Source organism: Pundamilia nyererei, unplaced genomic scaffold (assembly GCF_000239375.1).
Source record: "Pundamilia nyererei isolate P.nyererei 1_Seehausen unplaced genomic scaffold, PunNye1.0 scaffold00001, whole genome shotgun sequence".
Lineage (NCBI taxonomy): Eukaryota > Metazoa > Chordata > Actinopteri > Cichliformes > Cichlidae > Pundamilia > Pundamilia nyererei.
The window spans coordinates 6,616,327-6,633,261 of NW_005187402.1; the positions used below are offsets into that span (position 1 = coordinate 6,616,327).

At 40.7% G+C, this 16,935-nt stretch overlaps 3 protein-coding genes across 3 annotated transcripts; all 3 read left to right on the top strand.

Moving 5' to 3' along the window:
* The first annotated feature begins 326 nt into the window (after positions 1 to 326).
* On the top strand, positions 327 to 2,358 carry tmsb2 (thymosin beta 2). Its single transcript, XM_005719581.1, has 3 exons — positions 327 to 485; positions 1,510 to 1,614; positions 1,883 to 2,358. Exons 2-3 carry the CDS (start codon positions 1,515 to 1,517, stop codon positions 1,918 to 1,920), a joined length of 138 nt encoding a protein of 45 aa, XP_005719638.1. The 5' UTR covers positions 327 to 485; positions 1,510 to 1,514; the 3' UTR covers positions 1,921 to 2,358.
* A 4,069-nt stretch (positions 2,359 to 6,427) lies between these two features.
* LOC102215285 (protein Wnt-8a-like) lies at positions 6,428 to 8,296 on the top strand. The gene is made up of 6 exons (XM_005719938.2): positions 6,428 to 6,620; positions 6,735 to 6,768; positions 6,887 to 7,025; positions 7,225 to 7,350; positions 7,456 to 7,598; positions 7,739 to 8,296. The coding sequence occupies exons 1-6, from the start codon at positions 6,550 to 6,552 to the stop codon at positions 8,294 to 8,296; spliced, it is 1,071 nt and encodes a 356-aa protein (XP_005719995.2). The 5' UTR covers positions 6,428 to 6,549.
* Positions 8,297 to 9,074: 778 nt separating this feature from the next.
* Positions 9,075 to 10,984, top strand: LOC102215571 (protein Wnt-8-like). Its single transcript, XM_013915433.1, has 5 exons — positions 9,075 to 9,159; positions 9,269 to 9,398; positions 9,885 to 10,010; positions 10,099 to 10,241; positions 10,338 to 10,984. Exons 1-5 carry the CDS (start codon positions 9,082 to 9,084, stop codon positions 10,884 to 10,886), a joined length of 1,026 nt encoding a protein of 341 aa, XP_013770887.1. The 5' UTR covers positions 9,075 to 9,081; the 3' UTR covers positions 10,887 to 10,984.
* Positions 10,985 to 16,935: the final 5,951 nt, after the last annotated feature.

Sequence of the window (16,935 nt, forward strand, 5' to 3'; positions counted from 1 at the left end):
AGTGAAATACACTACACATCCATTAAATGTCGTCGTGTTTAGTAATAGAAGCAGCTCGACTCCCCTTTTTAGCATTTCGTGCATTGTGTGCCCGGCTTACTCAGCAAAACAGGGTTTAAGGCAATCTATAACAAACTCTTTGTATTAGATGAATAATTAATCATTTTATGTTTAGATGATCTACACAAAACAGCTGTTTCTTGTTAGTGTTTGCTTTCCTTTTAGTCTTTTCCCCTTGAGAACATTAATATTGATGACATGAAGGGAGGCTGACCAAGCTCTCAGTCATTCTCTCACCACCACCACCACCTCTCTCTCTCTTCCCCTCCCTCTCTCTTATACCCACACCCTGGATGCAGGCAGGCGTGCACACACCGGCAGAATCACTCAGCTTCCGTGCCCCTCTCTTCTCTCCATCTCTCTATCGCTGTCCCTCCCTACTCTCTCCACCGGTGGATTTTAGCCCACTGCTTCGTGGAACGTCGGTAAGAATGATTCATCTCTTAGTATGCTCTTCATTTCTGTGTTTCTCTTTGGTTCTGATTTTTTACCAGGACTCAGACAAAGGATTGGGTGTGGCTAGATGGGCAATGGCAGCAGAAAAAATGTGGAAAAAGGGATGTTGAGGACACCGATGGTCATAGTGATAAAGATACAATATTACAAATTGTTTGGATAATTGGATTTAACAATGAATCGGAAAGGGTGAGAATATCACTGCTAATATTAATATTAATGCTAAGCTTAGTGTATATACATGTCGCGATAAAGAAATGACTCAGTGCGCCATAAAATTCTGGATGTGTTCCAAGCATATCTATTTCTTTGTCAAAGTGATTTTCCTAGGCCCCATTCAAATTCACACTAGTGAGGAGATTGCCGTTCCTTGGTTTGTAAATGACTTGCTGCAGGCTTGTGGGCTTGTCATATTTGCACAGAAGACTCTGACAAAGCAGCAGTTCAGACAGGCATGACTGGGCTAGACTGTGAAAGGCAGATTAGTCAGACCTGAGGCTAGCCTAGGAATAAAACTGCAGTGGAGCCTGTGGAGCATTGCCTATATCCACAAGGCTGCAGGGGTGGATGCAGTAGGGTGAGAGAGAGAGAAAGAGAGAGAGATGATGCAGAGGGAGAGAACAAAGACTTTAGCCTTAGAGAGGTAAAATCAGGGACAAAGGAAAGAAAATACAGCTGGGTGAAAGCAAGCACATGTTGACTACATCTACGTTTTGGAGAAGCCAATGTGAAGCCGTGTGGGAGGCAGCCACCACCCATGTTCATCCATGTGGATGTAGTCTGAGCAGCACATGTAGTAGCCACTCCCTTTATGTACAGTCATTGCAGAGTTTATTCTAAAGGCTAGACAAAGCTTTCACAGATTTAATGGCTCCTACGATGAACTTTCAGATTGCTACAATGATTTTGATCACATTATGCTGCATTATCAATTTAAGGCTCGACAGGAAAGGTCAAATGTGTGTGCTCAGGTATCTTTCTCACCTTTGCCAGCCAAAATGTCTGACAAGCCTGACATGACCGAGATCGCTCGTTTCGACAAGACGAAGCTGAAGAAGACGGAGACAAAAGAGAAAAACCCTCTGCCCACCAAAGAGAGTGAGTGCTCGTTGTGCGCCGTGTGTTTCTGATCACTGTTGAAGCCACAAAGGCTTCGTCGTCTGCAATCATTTGTTACTGTCAGTAGCTCCTCATCATCACTTCCTGTGCTATCGAGAGACCGCATTGTCAGCCGGCGGGAGCTCTGAAGCAAACAGCTGCAATGTCATCACACATTTTATGCACAGCAAAATCAAAAAGCAACATCCTCACACACGTTTACTGAACAAGAGCCTACCAACGGTTGTGTTTCTCTCTTCTTTTCTAGCCATTGAGCAAGAGAGGAAAGGCGATGCCACACCTTGACTCAAGCACACGAAGAAAAGAAGCTGAGATGCGGCAACAAAAAGCACTTTCTTTTGATTATTACAGTATTTGAATCTCTTTCATTGTCTTCAGAAATGGGTGCTCTTAAGCTCCCCAGGGTGCTTTTAAGGGTATATGGCATCCTCACAAGGGAGCCTCTGTAACCAATATTAAAACTCCAGCCTGGGTGCCTGTCTTGTGCTGTTAGCGTATAGCTAACATGTCTCCAATGTTGCCAAACTGGGAAGTGGTGTAGTGATGTAGCACAGAGAGACAGGCAGGCATCCAGGCTATAGGGCTGGTGGGGAGCTGGTTATGGACATGGGAGTAATTGAAGTTAAATCATGTGGGATGTTTTCTTAATCAACTTTTTACTTTTATTTATGAAATAAAAATGAAGACATGGAACCAGTCAGTCCTGTGCATCTTGATGTCTCGTTTTTACAGATGTGCAAATCAAGACAATCACAAACACAGACACACACTGTATTTATGAGGCAAAGAAATAAAGCAAATGACTCACACATTAAAATATAGAAAAAAATGTAATATAATGCTGGTGTATGTTTTACCTACTAATGTATGTTAGAGTGCTAATGTTAATGTCATTACAATAAACCAGCATAAGGTTTGGGATCAGAAAATATAGTGCTAGTGGCTAATCAGCCCAGCATTAACCAGATATGGTCCATGCTTGATTTTTTGTGCTTTGTACGCCTAACACAACCCTTATCGTGGCTTATAGTGCACTGGAAAGCACCATAGGCAGATGTTGTTTTCTATGTTCCGAAATATTTCAGCAAAGCTTCTGAGGAAATATTTTAATCAAGCAGTAGAAGCAGGTCTTAAAAATTTAAACACGGAGCTAACTGAGGTGTAACAATGCTGGATTATAACAGCAAAGACTCCAAAATAAGGCTGGTCTATAGAACAAAAGGCCTGTTTCATAATGGGACAATGGTAGTCAAATATTAAGGACATACATTTTCACCTGTTAGTTACTGAGCAATAACAATTATCTTACACCGAAGAACTAGCTAATAGAATTTTTTCATTATGTTAAAATGATCGTTATTTAGGAACATAATCCAAACACAAAGACCACACATGTTCTCTGGGCTGTTATAACTGACTAGTAAGCTAAAGGTAGGCTGCCAACCATAATGCCTTTGATTCACATACAATATAAACCAAGCTCACCTTACTTAAAGGTTCATTTTTGTTTTTGTTTTATATGTTAAAAATTTATATTCCACGGATGAAAAAAAAAATATATATATACACATACATTTACCCGCTAGTTTTGTGTGACATTTAATGAGCTTGAGACTCCCCCTGGTGGTGTGGAGGCCTCAAGCAGCTGTGTTGTCTTTTTATGCCCTTATGCTGACTCTTGTAATATTAAACATGAACTACTAAATTAAATAATAAATTAATCACACACAAACACAAAGCAATATTGAAAATAGAAATATAGTAATTGAGTAACTGTTCAGAATAATTCCGAATTGGAAATTATTCCAATTTGTTTATCACAGTGGCTAACATTTCAGGCTACCCTGTCTTATTTGCTATTACTTGACTGATAGACAAAATAATCTGTCTTCAATAACAAACAATTATAATAATCATAACAATAATTCATTTAGCCTTTTTTTAAGAAAACAAGCGCTAACTATTCAGGGGTCCAGGCTCATGTAATAAATAGAACAGCGTTAGGTTTTATGGTGTTACTAAACCAATACAATCTGTCAATCTTGGCACTAGAATAGAATATAATTAATTGTTAGTTTGGTAGAGAAGTATCAAAAATGTAAAATAAAAAAATACAAACTGCACTACATTTGAAGAAATAGTCACTAACAAACTAAAAAATACTTTTTTGGCCACGTGAAGATAAAAATGTATGTCCACATGGTCTAAAAAAAAAATCAGAAAGCTGATGTTCACGCTTAGATTTGTGACAGTGTACAGAAGGATGATCTAATCAAGCGCTGCGGTTTCAGTGTGAAAACTACCACTAACTAAATAAATGCAAAATGAAGAGAATTGAGAGCGCCTTGAGGCGACTTATGTTGTGATTTGGCGCTATATAAATAAAATTGAATTGAATTGAATTGAGAGTGTAAGATTTTTACACGAGACAGAAAAAAAACCTACAAACATTTCTAAGCAATGTTAAACACGGGTCTGATAATCAACGTCAGAATTCCCTGCTATGGTGAGATCTGCAGCTTCCATTTCAACTTTGTTGAATTGCAGTTATGCTCTTGGACTGCTGTATGGGACATGCCTCACTTAGAAAACCCTGCTATGAAGTTTTGTTGCCCTTCCACTTAATGATACACGCAGGAGTGTGACGCATTAATATAGCGGTACAGCCATACTCCTGTGTCCAAAGATCATCCCTAACCTGACCACCATCCACAAGTTAGGACTTCCAAACCATGATTCTATAAAAGACACCAGCCTTTTCACATATTTATAGACTCTTAAACGCCTGACGTCTGCTGCTGAGCTCGGTGAATCAACTAAAATTGGAGAAAAAGTCAGTCAACAAAGCTGACGGTTTTGTTAATGTATCCCAGAGCACAGTCGTAGTATATGTATTGTTTTAACTGACAGCATTTTGTCCTGTTGAAATGATTGTGTCATTTTAAATATTAAAGTTAAATGGAGCAGTTGACAGAAATAGCTCTATGGGGGTGGGGACCGTTACAATAGCACGTAATGATTTGTATTGTTAAATTTGATTGCATCACCTGCGTTGGAAGAAAAAAAAACGTGAACCTGAGTATGGTGTGAAAAATAATTTCATTCCCCATATTCCTGTAAAAGGCACTGGTTACAGCTATGTTTTGACTTCTAAATTGATGTTCAGAATTATTCAGTAAACATTACGGTGACACCAAAAATGACCAGTAAACCCACCCTAAACTCAATATCAGTGATTTATAACCCCAAATCTCCGCCTGCGGGTGTTGCTCCTGTCACCCTGCCTCCGCCTGTCAAACTTCTCACCTCCCGAGTCTTGATAGACCCACTTCTCGTACTTCACACTGCAAGCCATTCACCAACTCTCACTGGTCTCCTGTGTCCGAAATTTATTTTAGCTCAGTTTTACTAATGCATATTCACTTCACCACTGTCAATTACTTAAAAGGGTACGTGTGTGCAACACGTTCTCACTCCCAAAGTGTGTAAGGTGGTGGGTAAAAAAAATAAAAGAAATTTTCTATGTGCTCCTTGCAATATTCGTTTAAAATGTCACCCAATAAGCCCGGTGTTTTGTCCTGATCTGTAGTCCTGAGAGTTTCGATACTTATGTCGTCATGTAGACACGCCCAGATTGATTGTTTCTATCAGTAAATCCATTAATATCGTTAAAGGTTCTCTATTGGCTTAAGCTGTTCTCTACTATTCTCAACTTTTTGAGAGTAAGTCAGACCGGGGGTGGGGTGGGGAGGGGAGCTGTAGGTTTCAGTCACGACCTTAGCTGATATCTAATTAGTGGGGATTATCTACACCTCTCCGCTTTTTGTGCAGGCTGAGTGAATTATTGTTTTAAGGGATTTTGAGTGGCTTAAAGGGGATCTGACAAGTCCGCTGTCCAAGTCGCAAGTAAAAGTATGAAAAGACAGAAACTGGTGGTGATGATTCCTTGATGAGGGACATGATTATGTGGGCTAAAGCGAGAAAGCGAATCAGCGGGATTAAACGTGATCAGCCTGAGAGGATCATCCAATGCTTAAACCTGCATATAACTTACAGTTTTTTAATATTTCATCAAGAGTCAAACTAAACATATTATGAAATAAAATGACCTTGCAATGCTACATTTTAATTGTCATAGCCCTTACGGGTCTTGTAAATCCCAGACTGTTTTCGCACCAAGTTGTTTCCCAGGGAAACATCTATTATCCTATTATCACAACGGTGCCAATTTCGCCGATGTGTGAGGCGGTATTTACATGACTATATACTGTCACTCCTGAAAAGCTGTAAGGCTTTGTAGTACCCAGTGTCCCCATGGGATACTGGTGCCATCTCCCGAATGTTTCAAGTGATTTTATTTATATTATCTTTTAGCTAAGCTATCTTCGATTTGTGTGCACATAAAGATGAACAATAATCATCACAATGAACCCATACAGAGATTACTTTTTGTGTGAATAATGATCTTCTATTAGTCAAAAATAATACTTTTATTCTTAAATGTCTCCAAATCCGGGGGATTATTAGAAGATGGTTTTAATTATTCTATACGTAGTGCTCATATGGATTCACATATACTGACACACATACATATACTTTAAATCCATGCATATACTTTGTTTTTATAATTAGCATCAGAGCCTGGGAACAACAGGTGAATTCGTCTGCGTTGCTTCTTTGAAGTGCACTTATGCACCGACAATTCCTATTTGTCCATGGGAAGCCCCAGCCAATGTCGTTGACGCATTACACAGTAAAATGTTACTTGCTGGACAAATCTGTCTGTCAAAGGGGGCACGACCATATAAATATCATGAGCGCCGAGTAGGGCGACAAACTTCAGTCGCCTCCTTCTTTTCTTGGCGCTCACATCTGGAATACGTCACACTAGCCTCTGCTTGGAATACACACGCTATGCAACCACTGAATTTCTCTGCAGTCTTGGTTCTGTTCCTGTGTTGTCTTTTTCAGCTGTCATCTGCTTGGTATGTCCTTTTTTTCTCTCGTAAAGAACGTTTTAAATGATATAGTTTCTATGGGTTTGCAATTGGTAAAATAACTTACAGGTTTAACATAGCTATCTTTTTCCCCCTCTACAGGACCATGAATAATTTCTTGATGACTGGACCTAAGGTAATACCATTTAAGATTTTAAGAATGAGTGTTGCGTAAAAGCTGTTCCTTCCAGCCAAATTCTATGTAATTAGCACTAACATTAATATTCATAACTTCCTTTCCTTTCTCATCCAAGGCCTATCTGACCTATGCCAGCAGCGTGCGAGTGGGCGCACAGAGTGGGATACAAGAGTGTAAACGCCAATTCGCTTTGGAGAAGTGGAACTGTCCAGAGAACACGCTTTCTTTGTCCCCACACAACGGCATGCGGAGTGGTAAGAACTCTTTTTGAATCAAATCTATGGCAACTAAAATTAGTGAGGTCGTGCGCTTTTTTTGAGAGCAATCTTGAAGCGCCTGTGCGTAAAGTGCTTTTCACGCACAAAACTAGAACTCATCAGTTACGCATTATTCGTGCCAAACTGGATATCCAAGTAAAAAAATCCAGATTTCTTTGTTTGTTATTTATTTTAGCCACAAGGGAAACTTCTTTCGTCCATGCCATCAGCGCTGCCGGAGTGATGTACACGCTCACCAAGAACTGTACGGCTGGGGACTTTGACAACTGCGGCTGCGATGACTCCAAAATTGGACAGCCGGGTAAACATGTATTCCATGAGCATTCTATCCGCGGTTACAGTAAGCGATTTCTAAATTGGCTTGTATTCCTACAGCGAAATAACGTCATGTGCTATTTTGTCTCAGGCGGTGTAGGGTGGATTTGGGGAGGATGCAGTGACAATGTTGCTTTTGGGGAGAAGATCTCCAAACAGTTTGTGGACGCGCTGGAAGATGGGCATGACTCGCGCGCAGCGGTCAACTTGCATAACAACAAGGCAGGCAGACTGGTAAGATTTGATCTTAATATTATTGACGGTTTTTTTTATGTCAATAGTGTTCTGACACAGCGTAATAAATGAAAAACGAGATCGTTGTTTTTGTTTGGCTTTCTGTTTATTTTTTGGTAAAACGTTTGTGCTCTCGGCAGGCAATCAAAGCAACCATGAGGAAGGCCTGCAAATGTCACGGAGTATCTGGAAGCTGCACCATCCAAACCTGCTGGATGCAGATGGCCGATTTCAGAGAAGTGGGCAACTACTTGAAGATGAAGTACAAACATGCAAAGGAACTGGAAATGGACAAGAAAGCGGCGAGAGCAGGGAACAGCGCGGACAACCGAGACGCAGTCACGCACACTTTTTTGAGCGTCGCTACAAGGGAACTCGTTTACCTGGAGAGTTCTCCAAATTACTGCGTCAAGAACCAGACCCTCGGACTCCACGGTACAGAGGGACGGGAGTGCTTTAAGGAGGACAAGAACATGTCCGAGTGGGAGAAAAATAGCTGCCGCAGATTGTGCAATGAATGCGGCCTAAAAGTGGTGAAGAAGCGCACAGAGGTTTTCACCAGCTGCAACTGCAAATTTCACTGGTGTTGCACAGTTAAGTGTGAAAAATGCAAGCGAGTTGTAGCCAAATACTTTTGCGCGCACAAAAGTGGGAGGAAAAAGAACCAAAAAGGCAGGAACAGTGCGCATCAACAATGACTGGGATCTCTTGCAAAATTTGAACTCTTCACATTATTCGATAAATAGGATTTTCATCATATTAACCAGTTTTATATTTACGAACTACATGAGAAATTATTCTGCATCACATGAATGTTATTTAAATTTTTTAGCTAAAGTCCTTTAAAGCACCTTTCCCCCCTTTAGTTTTGAATGGAGTGTGTATAGGTCAAATTTTGTCTTCTGGACCAAAATCTCCAAGCATTGGAGCAACAGTAGCAGTGTTGGGAACTTGGGAGTTCCGAGGATGTTTGTTCGCTGTTTATCACGTGTGACTACTGAAATTGGTTTAATATTTAAAAGTCTACCTAATAATTATTTAAAATAATAAATATTTTTATACAATACACGTAACTGCCTCCCAGTTTGTCGGTGGTAAAATTCTGAGTCTTTTAGTCTTATATGCGGGTGCCTTGGTGTCATACAGTCTTTGGGAAGTAAATAAATTACTTCCTAATGCCAACCTTTGAAGTGCGAATAGGCGTCTCCTGAACCAGTCACCCAATCAGCTTTCTCGGGTCTCAAGACAAAGAAGAAGACTTATTTGGTCCTCAGTCAAGTAAAGGACAAAGCTGCAGCACACGGGGTCAAAATACCTACATCTCTATAAGCAGGATAACGACAACGGGATAGGTGAAGATGGCGCAATCAATTTTTTGGCTGCTGTTTGTTTCGTGTAGAATCAATCCTGGATACGCTTGGTAAGACATGTATACACTAGTTGCATGCATGCTTTAAAATAAGTGAACAGAAGACAGAATTATATGACTTTTATTATTATTATTATCATTATTATTATTGTTCTCAGGGTCGCAAGCAATTTTCTGATGACGGGGTCAAAGGTATATATACATATATATTTGATTGCTTTTATTGTGGCAACATTTTTTTCCACATTTCAAATGTAATAAAAACAAAATAAAGGACAGACTGTCACTGCCTCTTCTGCAGGACTATCTCACCTACGCAAAGAGCGTGCAGGTGGGCACACAGACTGGCGTCCAGGAGTGCAAACGCCAGTTTGCCTGGGATAGATGGAACTGCCCCGACAGCGCAACCCAGCTTAAAGGACTGAAACGAGGTAGTTATTGTTTTTCTATTGAGCCTCAAGTTTTATTCGACATTTCCAACCAAATGATTGGTTTTCCCAGATTTTCCTGGCAAAAAGTAATTTCCAGTGTTTCTATGCTTTTTATGTGTTAATTAAAGCAATTAAATCAATTAAAATATCTTTACAGAACTATTGTTAGACTTGTTGCAATCTCTGCTACGCCCCTGGCCAGACGTGTCTTTAAAATACTCTTTTACCCGTGCTTGAATATGCACACGCACACCCATGGATGTGGATCTATTTTTCATGTTTTTGATGCTGATTTAGTTGGTGACCTTTGGACATGTTGACCTTTATACCACTTTATTTTTCTTTGTACCTTTCTAGTGTGGCCTTGATTATCACAGAGTTATAATAAAAACAATGCAACATTCTACACGTTATTAGTCAATGCTGGTTATGTATTCTCCTATAAGAGGCTGTGGCAGTAGACCTTGTATGTTTCCTCTCATTCAGCCACCAGAGAAACGGCTTTCGTTCATGCTATCAGTTCAGCAGGGGTCATGTACACTCTGACCAGGAACTGCAGTCTTGGCGAACTCGAAAACTGTGGCTGCGATGGTTCAAAGAACGGAAAGCTTGGTGAGTCAACGTACGAGTTACAGCGCCATTTGTCAACATGCAAGTTCTTAATTAATGATCTTTAAGTATTCAAAACTGTGTCGTGCAGGCGGTCGCGGATGGTTGTGGGGTGGCTGCAGTGCTAACGTGGAGTTTGGAGAGAGGATTTCCAAAGAGTACGTGGATGCGGAAGAGACGGGTCAGGACTCTAGGGCTGCTGTCAACCTCCACAACAACGCGGCTGGCCGAATGGTGAGTTGTTTTCAAACGACACGCACTTCTTTACTAACCCTTCATCACTCAGCGCTAAGGCATCAGCAGCCGTTAACAGAACCATGTTTCCAACAGGCCGTGAAAGACACAATGACGCGTATCTGCAGATGCCACGGAATGTCTGAGAGCTGCAGTGTCAAAACCTGCTGGACACAGCTGTCCGATTTCAGAGCCGTGGGCAATTACTTGAGGATCAAGTACAGTCACGCTGAAAAGCTGGACATCGACCAAAAGCGCATGAACGCTGGTAACAGCGCGGATATCCAAGGTGCCATCATGGACGCGCTCGGCAGCATCGCACAGTCAGAGCTCATCTACCTACAGGACTCTCCAGACTACTGCAGGAAGAACGCCAGCTTGGGGGCGCACGGCACGGAGGGCAGGGAGTGTCTGCTGCACGGACAGGGCTTGACGCAAGGGGAAAGAAGGAGCTGCCGCAGGCTGTGTCACGAATGCGGCCTGAGAGTGGAAGAAAAGCGCACGGAGGTGATGAGTAGCTGTAACTGCAAATTCCACTGGTGCTGTAAGGTGCACTGCGAGGACTGCGCCCACGTTACAGTCAGACACGTGTGCGGCAGGAAGGACGGTGGGGATGGAAAACGAAGAGATCGTGGACCCAAATGAAAACGACTGCGTTTATGGATTTGTCTGTTTGCACTTTCCCCCCTCTTTCGTGTATGATATCCTAGTGTCTATTTATTAAGAATGCTGTAATTAAAATAAAAATGTGAAAAAAAAATTCTAAATATTTGTATCTACAATTTCAGTTTTTCTCTAGAAGAGGGCCACCAGAGTTTCTGACACCGCGCACGCACATAATAAGAATCAACTGCATGCATTTTAAAAGGGGGATTACAGGGATAACATCGTGCAGCTTACACCACACCGAGGTGTCGATCCAGCGTTTATCCGCCACCACTTTGATGTCAATGTGGATTGATTTTTATTCAAAGAGCAAAGAGCCTTTGAAAGACAAATTAGGGAAGCCCTTCCACCATTCAAGTTACAGTGTTTGGTTGGTAATCGGCGACACCATTGCCCACGCTAGTCTTTGTCACATTTCAAATGGAATGCAAATGTGTCTCAACACATTAAAGCTAAAGCCTGGTGTTTATTCGCTGTTACATGAATCTTGTATATGCAATCAGACACTTATATAAAAGCATGACTCACTTTTCCCCCCTGAAAAGCAAGATGATTTCTAATCTTATCATCTGCAAGTAATTAGGTATTAGTATTAGATCTATCTCTGCTGGCATGTCAGTTTTTCTCTCCTGTACCCCCTGTATCTCCAAAACCTTGCCTCTCAGCTGGATGTGTCATAAATCTGCCACTGATTCCACTAAATGACTGATGGCATGGATATTACCTTCTTCAGGGGGCCCATGGCTGGAGGGGAAGGCGTAGGGGGAGGGAATGTTAACAGTTATGGGTCTGGTGACAGGTCTGTTTCACTATCTTTACAGAACAGTTACTGTTGCACCAATAAAAACACAGAGATAAGTGAGAAATTCTGACATGAATTATCAGACTATCTGGTGTCTCTACATCATAAAGCCCCGAGACCTGGGGCAAAACAGCGAATGCATTCCACTTTTTCAGTTTTCACCCATGTTTGCAATGTGAAATTAGGCATGTCATATTAAATCTAAACACAAACACTGTGGCAAATAGTTACACAACTCTACAAATAAACAGACTACTGTTAGCGTATGTACTGTTTGGGGACAAAATTGGGTTCTAACACAACCAAGGATCAAAGAAGCATAACATCAAGTTAAATTCCTGGCTGCAGAAGCAAACAAATAACACTCTCACCGACCTGAAACGCTCCCTCCCACACTTCCCATTTGTCTGTTTCCCCTCTAGGGATGTCCCGTATTTCCCATGCTGTCCTGCTGTGCGTTAATGAAGGTTTTGCCCCACTGGAGGCCCTCACGCTTTATCTCTACTCTCCAGTGAATACATTACTGGTGCCATATTGTTCCCATATGATGCTCAGCTGTGCTTGGATTCACTCTACAAGTGAGATGCCCCTGAGCAGACCCTGCATTTGACATTTTTTTCACCCACTAAACTGCATTTATTTATCTTTCAGGAGTTTTATGATTTTAGCATTTCAAACATTTTAGACTCAGTAAAGGAATTTTTTTTTTAAGGAAGAACTTACATTGACCCATCACTTTTTATTATTTATACCACATTTGGTGGCAGTTGCATGTCACAGGGGTATGTTTCCAATTCAGGATAAAAGAAGAAAACAGAGGTAGGGGGTTCTGCCACAAGGACCCCCCAGGGGAACTTGTGTATTCTCCCAGAGTGGCTCAGGGGGGTCAGAGCGTGATTGATCACCCCTTCTCATTGCTGCCCTCCTCTATCACCAGGGTGTGAGACACCAAGAGGTCTCACACAAGCTGCAGGTGGGAAAAAAGACCGAACACAACCAACAATAAGACTAAAAGGTAGAATGGTAATAAAAGTGTGTGTGTGTGTGTGTGTGTGTGTGTGTGTGTGTGTGTGTGTGTGTGTGTGTGTGTGTATATATATATATATATATAAAACCCTAACTCACAATGTGAGACATAACATCTACAATCCAAGCATCACTATTTATCCCGGGTTTGCATTTCAGTTTTCAAGTCTGCTGTCCATTAAAAATTGACAATCAACTTTGAGCAGACTTAACCATGTGTTAGAAATGAAATCAACAGCCTCTGTGTTTACAGATCGACCATTTGCAGTGCATGCATGCTCTATTCATAGCTTTCTGACCACAGAAGCCTTTTACTCTCTTACACAATAGGTGAGAGAGTATAAAAAAAAACACACGCATTCTTAAAGTGTGCTTAAGCAGGGGTAATTTTAGACCGATCATTTCACAGTGATGAGTAAGATGATGGCTGGCAAGTAAAGTCACTGTGTTATCAAGTGTAAGTTATCATTCACAACAGACAAGAATGAATTTTTCTAACGTTCCCTCAAAAGCAGAGGTGATGGGATGGAATCCCCAAACTCTAGCGGACTACATGCGGAAGGTGAGTATTAAAACTAGTTTGAAGGTGAAAGTAGAGATGTTTATACCTTCCAAGTACTGTAGTCTCTTGATTAACATTATTTATGAACATCTGATAAGCGCGACTGCATAATTTGCAAAAACAAAAGCTCACTTTTTAACCAAGAAAAAGATATATTTCCTGCTTTTTCATTCACGCCTTGTTTTAGTTGGTAACACCTTATCTAAAAAGTAGCATTTCACGCTAATTTAAGGAAACAACAAACAAACAAGAAAACTTGCATGGTTTAAATGTGCTCAAAGCTTCACTCTCCTCTCAGCTTAAACTGCCAGGCTGTGACAGAGTAGTGACAAAGAGCAGCATAGATGGAGCACAGTTTATGGTAAGTGTGTGTGTGTGTGTGTGTGTAACATTTCTTTTTTTATTATTCTGAAATCACAATAAATCTGACTTTCATGATCTCCAAATCCATGTCATGTAGAATATGACAGAGTGTGATCTGCAAGTGTTCCCCTGCCTCTTTGTCCCGTGAGTCTAACTGAAAGTGTATTTCTTACACTGACAAATTACCCAACAATTAATATCTCTGAAAACATGAAAAGGTTCATTATATTGATTGGTTGCATGTTTCTTTGTATTAAGTATTTTGGACCCTAAATTAATAAATAATATAGTGATACTTACCATCTTTGATAATATTTTACTTGTCTCTGTGCTGCACCTTTATAGAGTAATTACTAAGATACAAACTGAAATCAACAAAGAAGAGCGCAAGAAGGCTACTAGTCACAAGTAAGAGCGTAAACTACATACACTATTTATATCTTCAGCTGACTCTAAAACAGTTGCTCACCGAACATAAAAAAAACCTGTCTGGGGTTTTTTTTGTCCAGATCAAAACCGCTGAAGTATCCGAAACAAGATAAAGGTCAGTTTAACCGTGTCTGTAACATTGTGCTACCATCTTTCGTAAGGCTTCACTGTCCTCTTTTTTACAATTTATTTCACTACAGTATTTGTACAAGAAGTAGACGTTTGGGAATCTGATGAGTTCGTAAGTAAATACACTAGCCACTTCATTAGGCACCCCTTGCTTACTTGTTGGACCCCCTTTTGCTTTCAGAATCACTTAATATTTGTGGCACAGAGTGCATCAAAGTGCTGGAAACATTCCTCAGAGATTTTAGTCCATGTTTACATGATGGCATTTTGCAGTTGTTGGTTCTGATTCTAATCGTTGAGTTTGAGAGGATCTGAGCTTTGTGACGTGGTGCAGCAGCCAAACTCGACTAGATGTTTTTCAAATCTTCTACTGCCTGACTTTGATGACCATGTGTGAACTGTTGCCTCAGTTTCCTGTTCTTAGTTGACAGGAGTCGTCTTCTTCTCCTGCAGCCCATCTGCTTCAATGTGTTGTGTGTTCAGGGATGCTCTTTTGCATAACTTGGTTGTATCGAATTACTGCTGAGTTAGTTACCATTTTGAACTCGGACATTCCACTTACTGCATATTTTCTCTTTTTCTGACCATTTTCTGTAAATCCTTTATCTATGTGAGGGAAAAACCCAGGGGTTCATCAGTTTCGGAAATATTCAGACAAGGCGATAACAATCATGCCACATTCAGCAGGTGGCTTTCAAGATGTTTGCATGCCTAAATGCACTGCTGTAAACGTGATTACCAAGTTGATATTTGTTTTAACAAGCAATTGTACGTATGCACCTAACAGCTTAATTACGCACCTAATACGTCATGTGAAATTTTTTTAAAAAGTTGCTTTTGTCATGAGTTGCACTCATGCGCTCTGCTTGTATCACATGTCCGGGCTGCGGTAAGGACAATGAGAGCGATGATCCAATCTATGAGGGTCCAGAACACGAAGCAGAGAATTACAACTGCAGTGTAGTTGAGCAACAACCAGGACAGGACAAGACAAGTGAAGCAAAGTACAAGCAGCCTGCTGCTGGAGACCTAGCGAAGCCTCCAAGACCCCCCCGAGGGCCAAAACCTCCAGACTGTCAAAGAGGTAAAGGAGAGCAATTCAGAATAATACTGTATAAAGAAATGCAGTTATATATGAAAGCATCTCAGTGCCTATATGAATTGGGGACACTTTCACAGAGATACTAGACTATATTAGACCTGTCTGTATGGGTAGAGCAGCCCTATTTTTGCTCAGAGATTAGTCTGAGACAAGACTGACAAAAACAAAGACTAATTTCAAGCCAAACAAAATAGACACTTTACCCCCAGGCTGACTCAAGACTGTGGCACCAATCAGTGACATTTGCTTTGACTAGTGTGACTCACTGGTAAAAAGAGGAATGACTTCAAATTTGTGGTTTGCTAACATTATTATGCAGCTTTTTTTGAGGCTGTAGCACTGAAAATGTAGCTCTGCTACAGGTTTCTGTGATGAGAATTTTATGCAGCATGTTATGCCTACCTACACTGTACAATTTCTTCTGAGGTTTGACTATTTGATTTATTTATTATATTTTTTGGAAGTAGCTAATTCTCCTGCTCCTCCTTTACCTAGTATGCTTTGAAACCAGAACTGGCATTAATGTGTCCTGAATGTATGATAACATGTGCACAGAGCCTCTTCCTGATCCACCATTCTCTCAAAGAACCTTCAAACCTCCACTGCCATCAACCCCAAGGGGGGATCACATCCTCCAAAGACCGTTAAGACCAGCAGGTAACAAAAATGTGTTGAATCAACAAGCTGAATTTACCAGTTATGATGAGTGTTGTACGCCCATTTCATTGAAAGATTTCCTTTTTTTTTTTTAAATTTATAAGTTCCTGCAAGTGTGCACTTAGACCGGAGCAAGAAGCCTGGATCATCCCAAAAAGACATTCCAAAAATAAGTATGCAACCTACAACATGCTGGAATAGTTATAGCAGGTGTCCTACAAAAGTGTTACACTGTTGTTACAATGTTTATCATTTCTATTTCACACCATCAACAATGTCCACAAGAGGGCAGTGCTGTAAAAGATACTATCAGCAAACTTCATCATCCAAAGGTGCCTGTGCCTACTGATGTGTCCAATAGGTAGAACAGCCTGAACAATTTATGAGCATAAAAAGACGTTCACTTTAATTCAATGCAACTATTTAATAATTGTGTGTGTTGAATCTCTCCTCTTTCAGGCCAAGTAAATTAATTCCAGAACCTTCAGTAGTGACACAATCTACAGAAGAATACAATTCGACACCAAGACTAAAAAAGGTATTAAAAAAAAAAAGTGCGTTAAGTTATTCATACAAATGTGAGAAAACCCAATGGTCCAATTAAGGTTTTATTTATAGATCATGAGCACTTTCAGAAAGGAAACAGCAGATCACAATGCTGTACAAAGAGAAAGAACAACAGAGATGCTTATATCTTATAAACTGCCTTTTATTAACTAGTCTAACTGGAACTGTCTGTGATAGCGCTACACTTACACTGACTGTTCTATCATGGTGCGCTCAGGGCTTGGATTCGAGTTGGTATGGAGGAAAGTTGACAAGACACCAAGCTGAGGCTGCTCTTCGGGAGGTCAACAAGGTCAGATGTTGCACCTTCTCATTCTAAAGCAGACAGAAAAACACACACACACACACACACACACACACACACACACACACACACACACACACACACACA

Bases quoted from the DNA above. Each gene is read 5' to 3' on its own strand.
- tmsb2 (XM_005719581.1), top strand. From the start codon at position 1,515: ATGTCTGACAAGCCTGACATGACCGAGATCGCTCGTTTCGACAAGACG. The intron at 1,615-1,882 runs GTGAGTGCTCGT...CTTCTTTTCTAG, and splicing joins CCCTCTGCCCACCAAAGAGA to CCATTGAGCAAGAGAGGAAA.
- LOC102215285 (XM_005719938.2), top strand. From the start codon at position 6,550: ATGCAACCACTGAATTTCTCTGCAGTCTTGGTTCTGTTCCTGTGTTGT. The intron at 6,769-6,886 runs GTAATACCATTT...TTCTCATCCAAG, and splicing joins TCTTGATGACTGGACCTAAG to GCCTATCTGACCTATGCCAG. The intron at 7,351-7,455 runs GTAAACATGTAT...ATTTTGTCTCAG, and splicing joins CTCCAAAATTGGACAGCCGG to GCGGTGTAGGGTGGATTTGG.
- LOC102215571 (XM_013915433.1), top strand. From the start codon at position 9,082: ATGACTTTTATTATTATTATTATCATTATTATTATTGTTCTCAGGGTC. The intron at 10,011-10,098 runs GTGAGTCAACGT...TGTGTCGTGCAG, and splicing joins TTCAAAGAACGGAAAGCTTG to GCGGTCGCGGATGGTTGTGG. The intron at 10,242-10,337 runs GTGAGTTGTTTT...TGTTTCCAACAG, and splicing joins ACAACGCGGCTGGCCGAATG to GCCGTGAAAGACACAATGAC.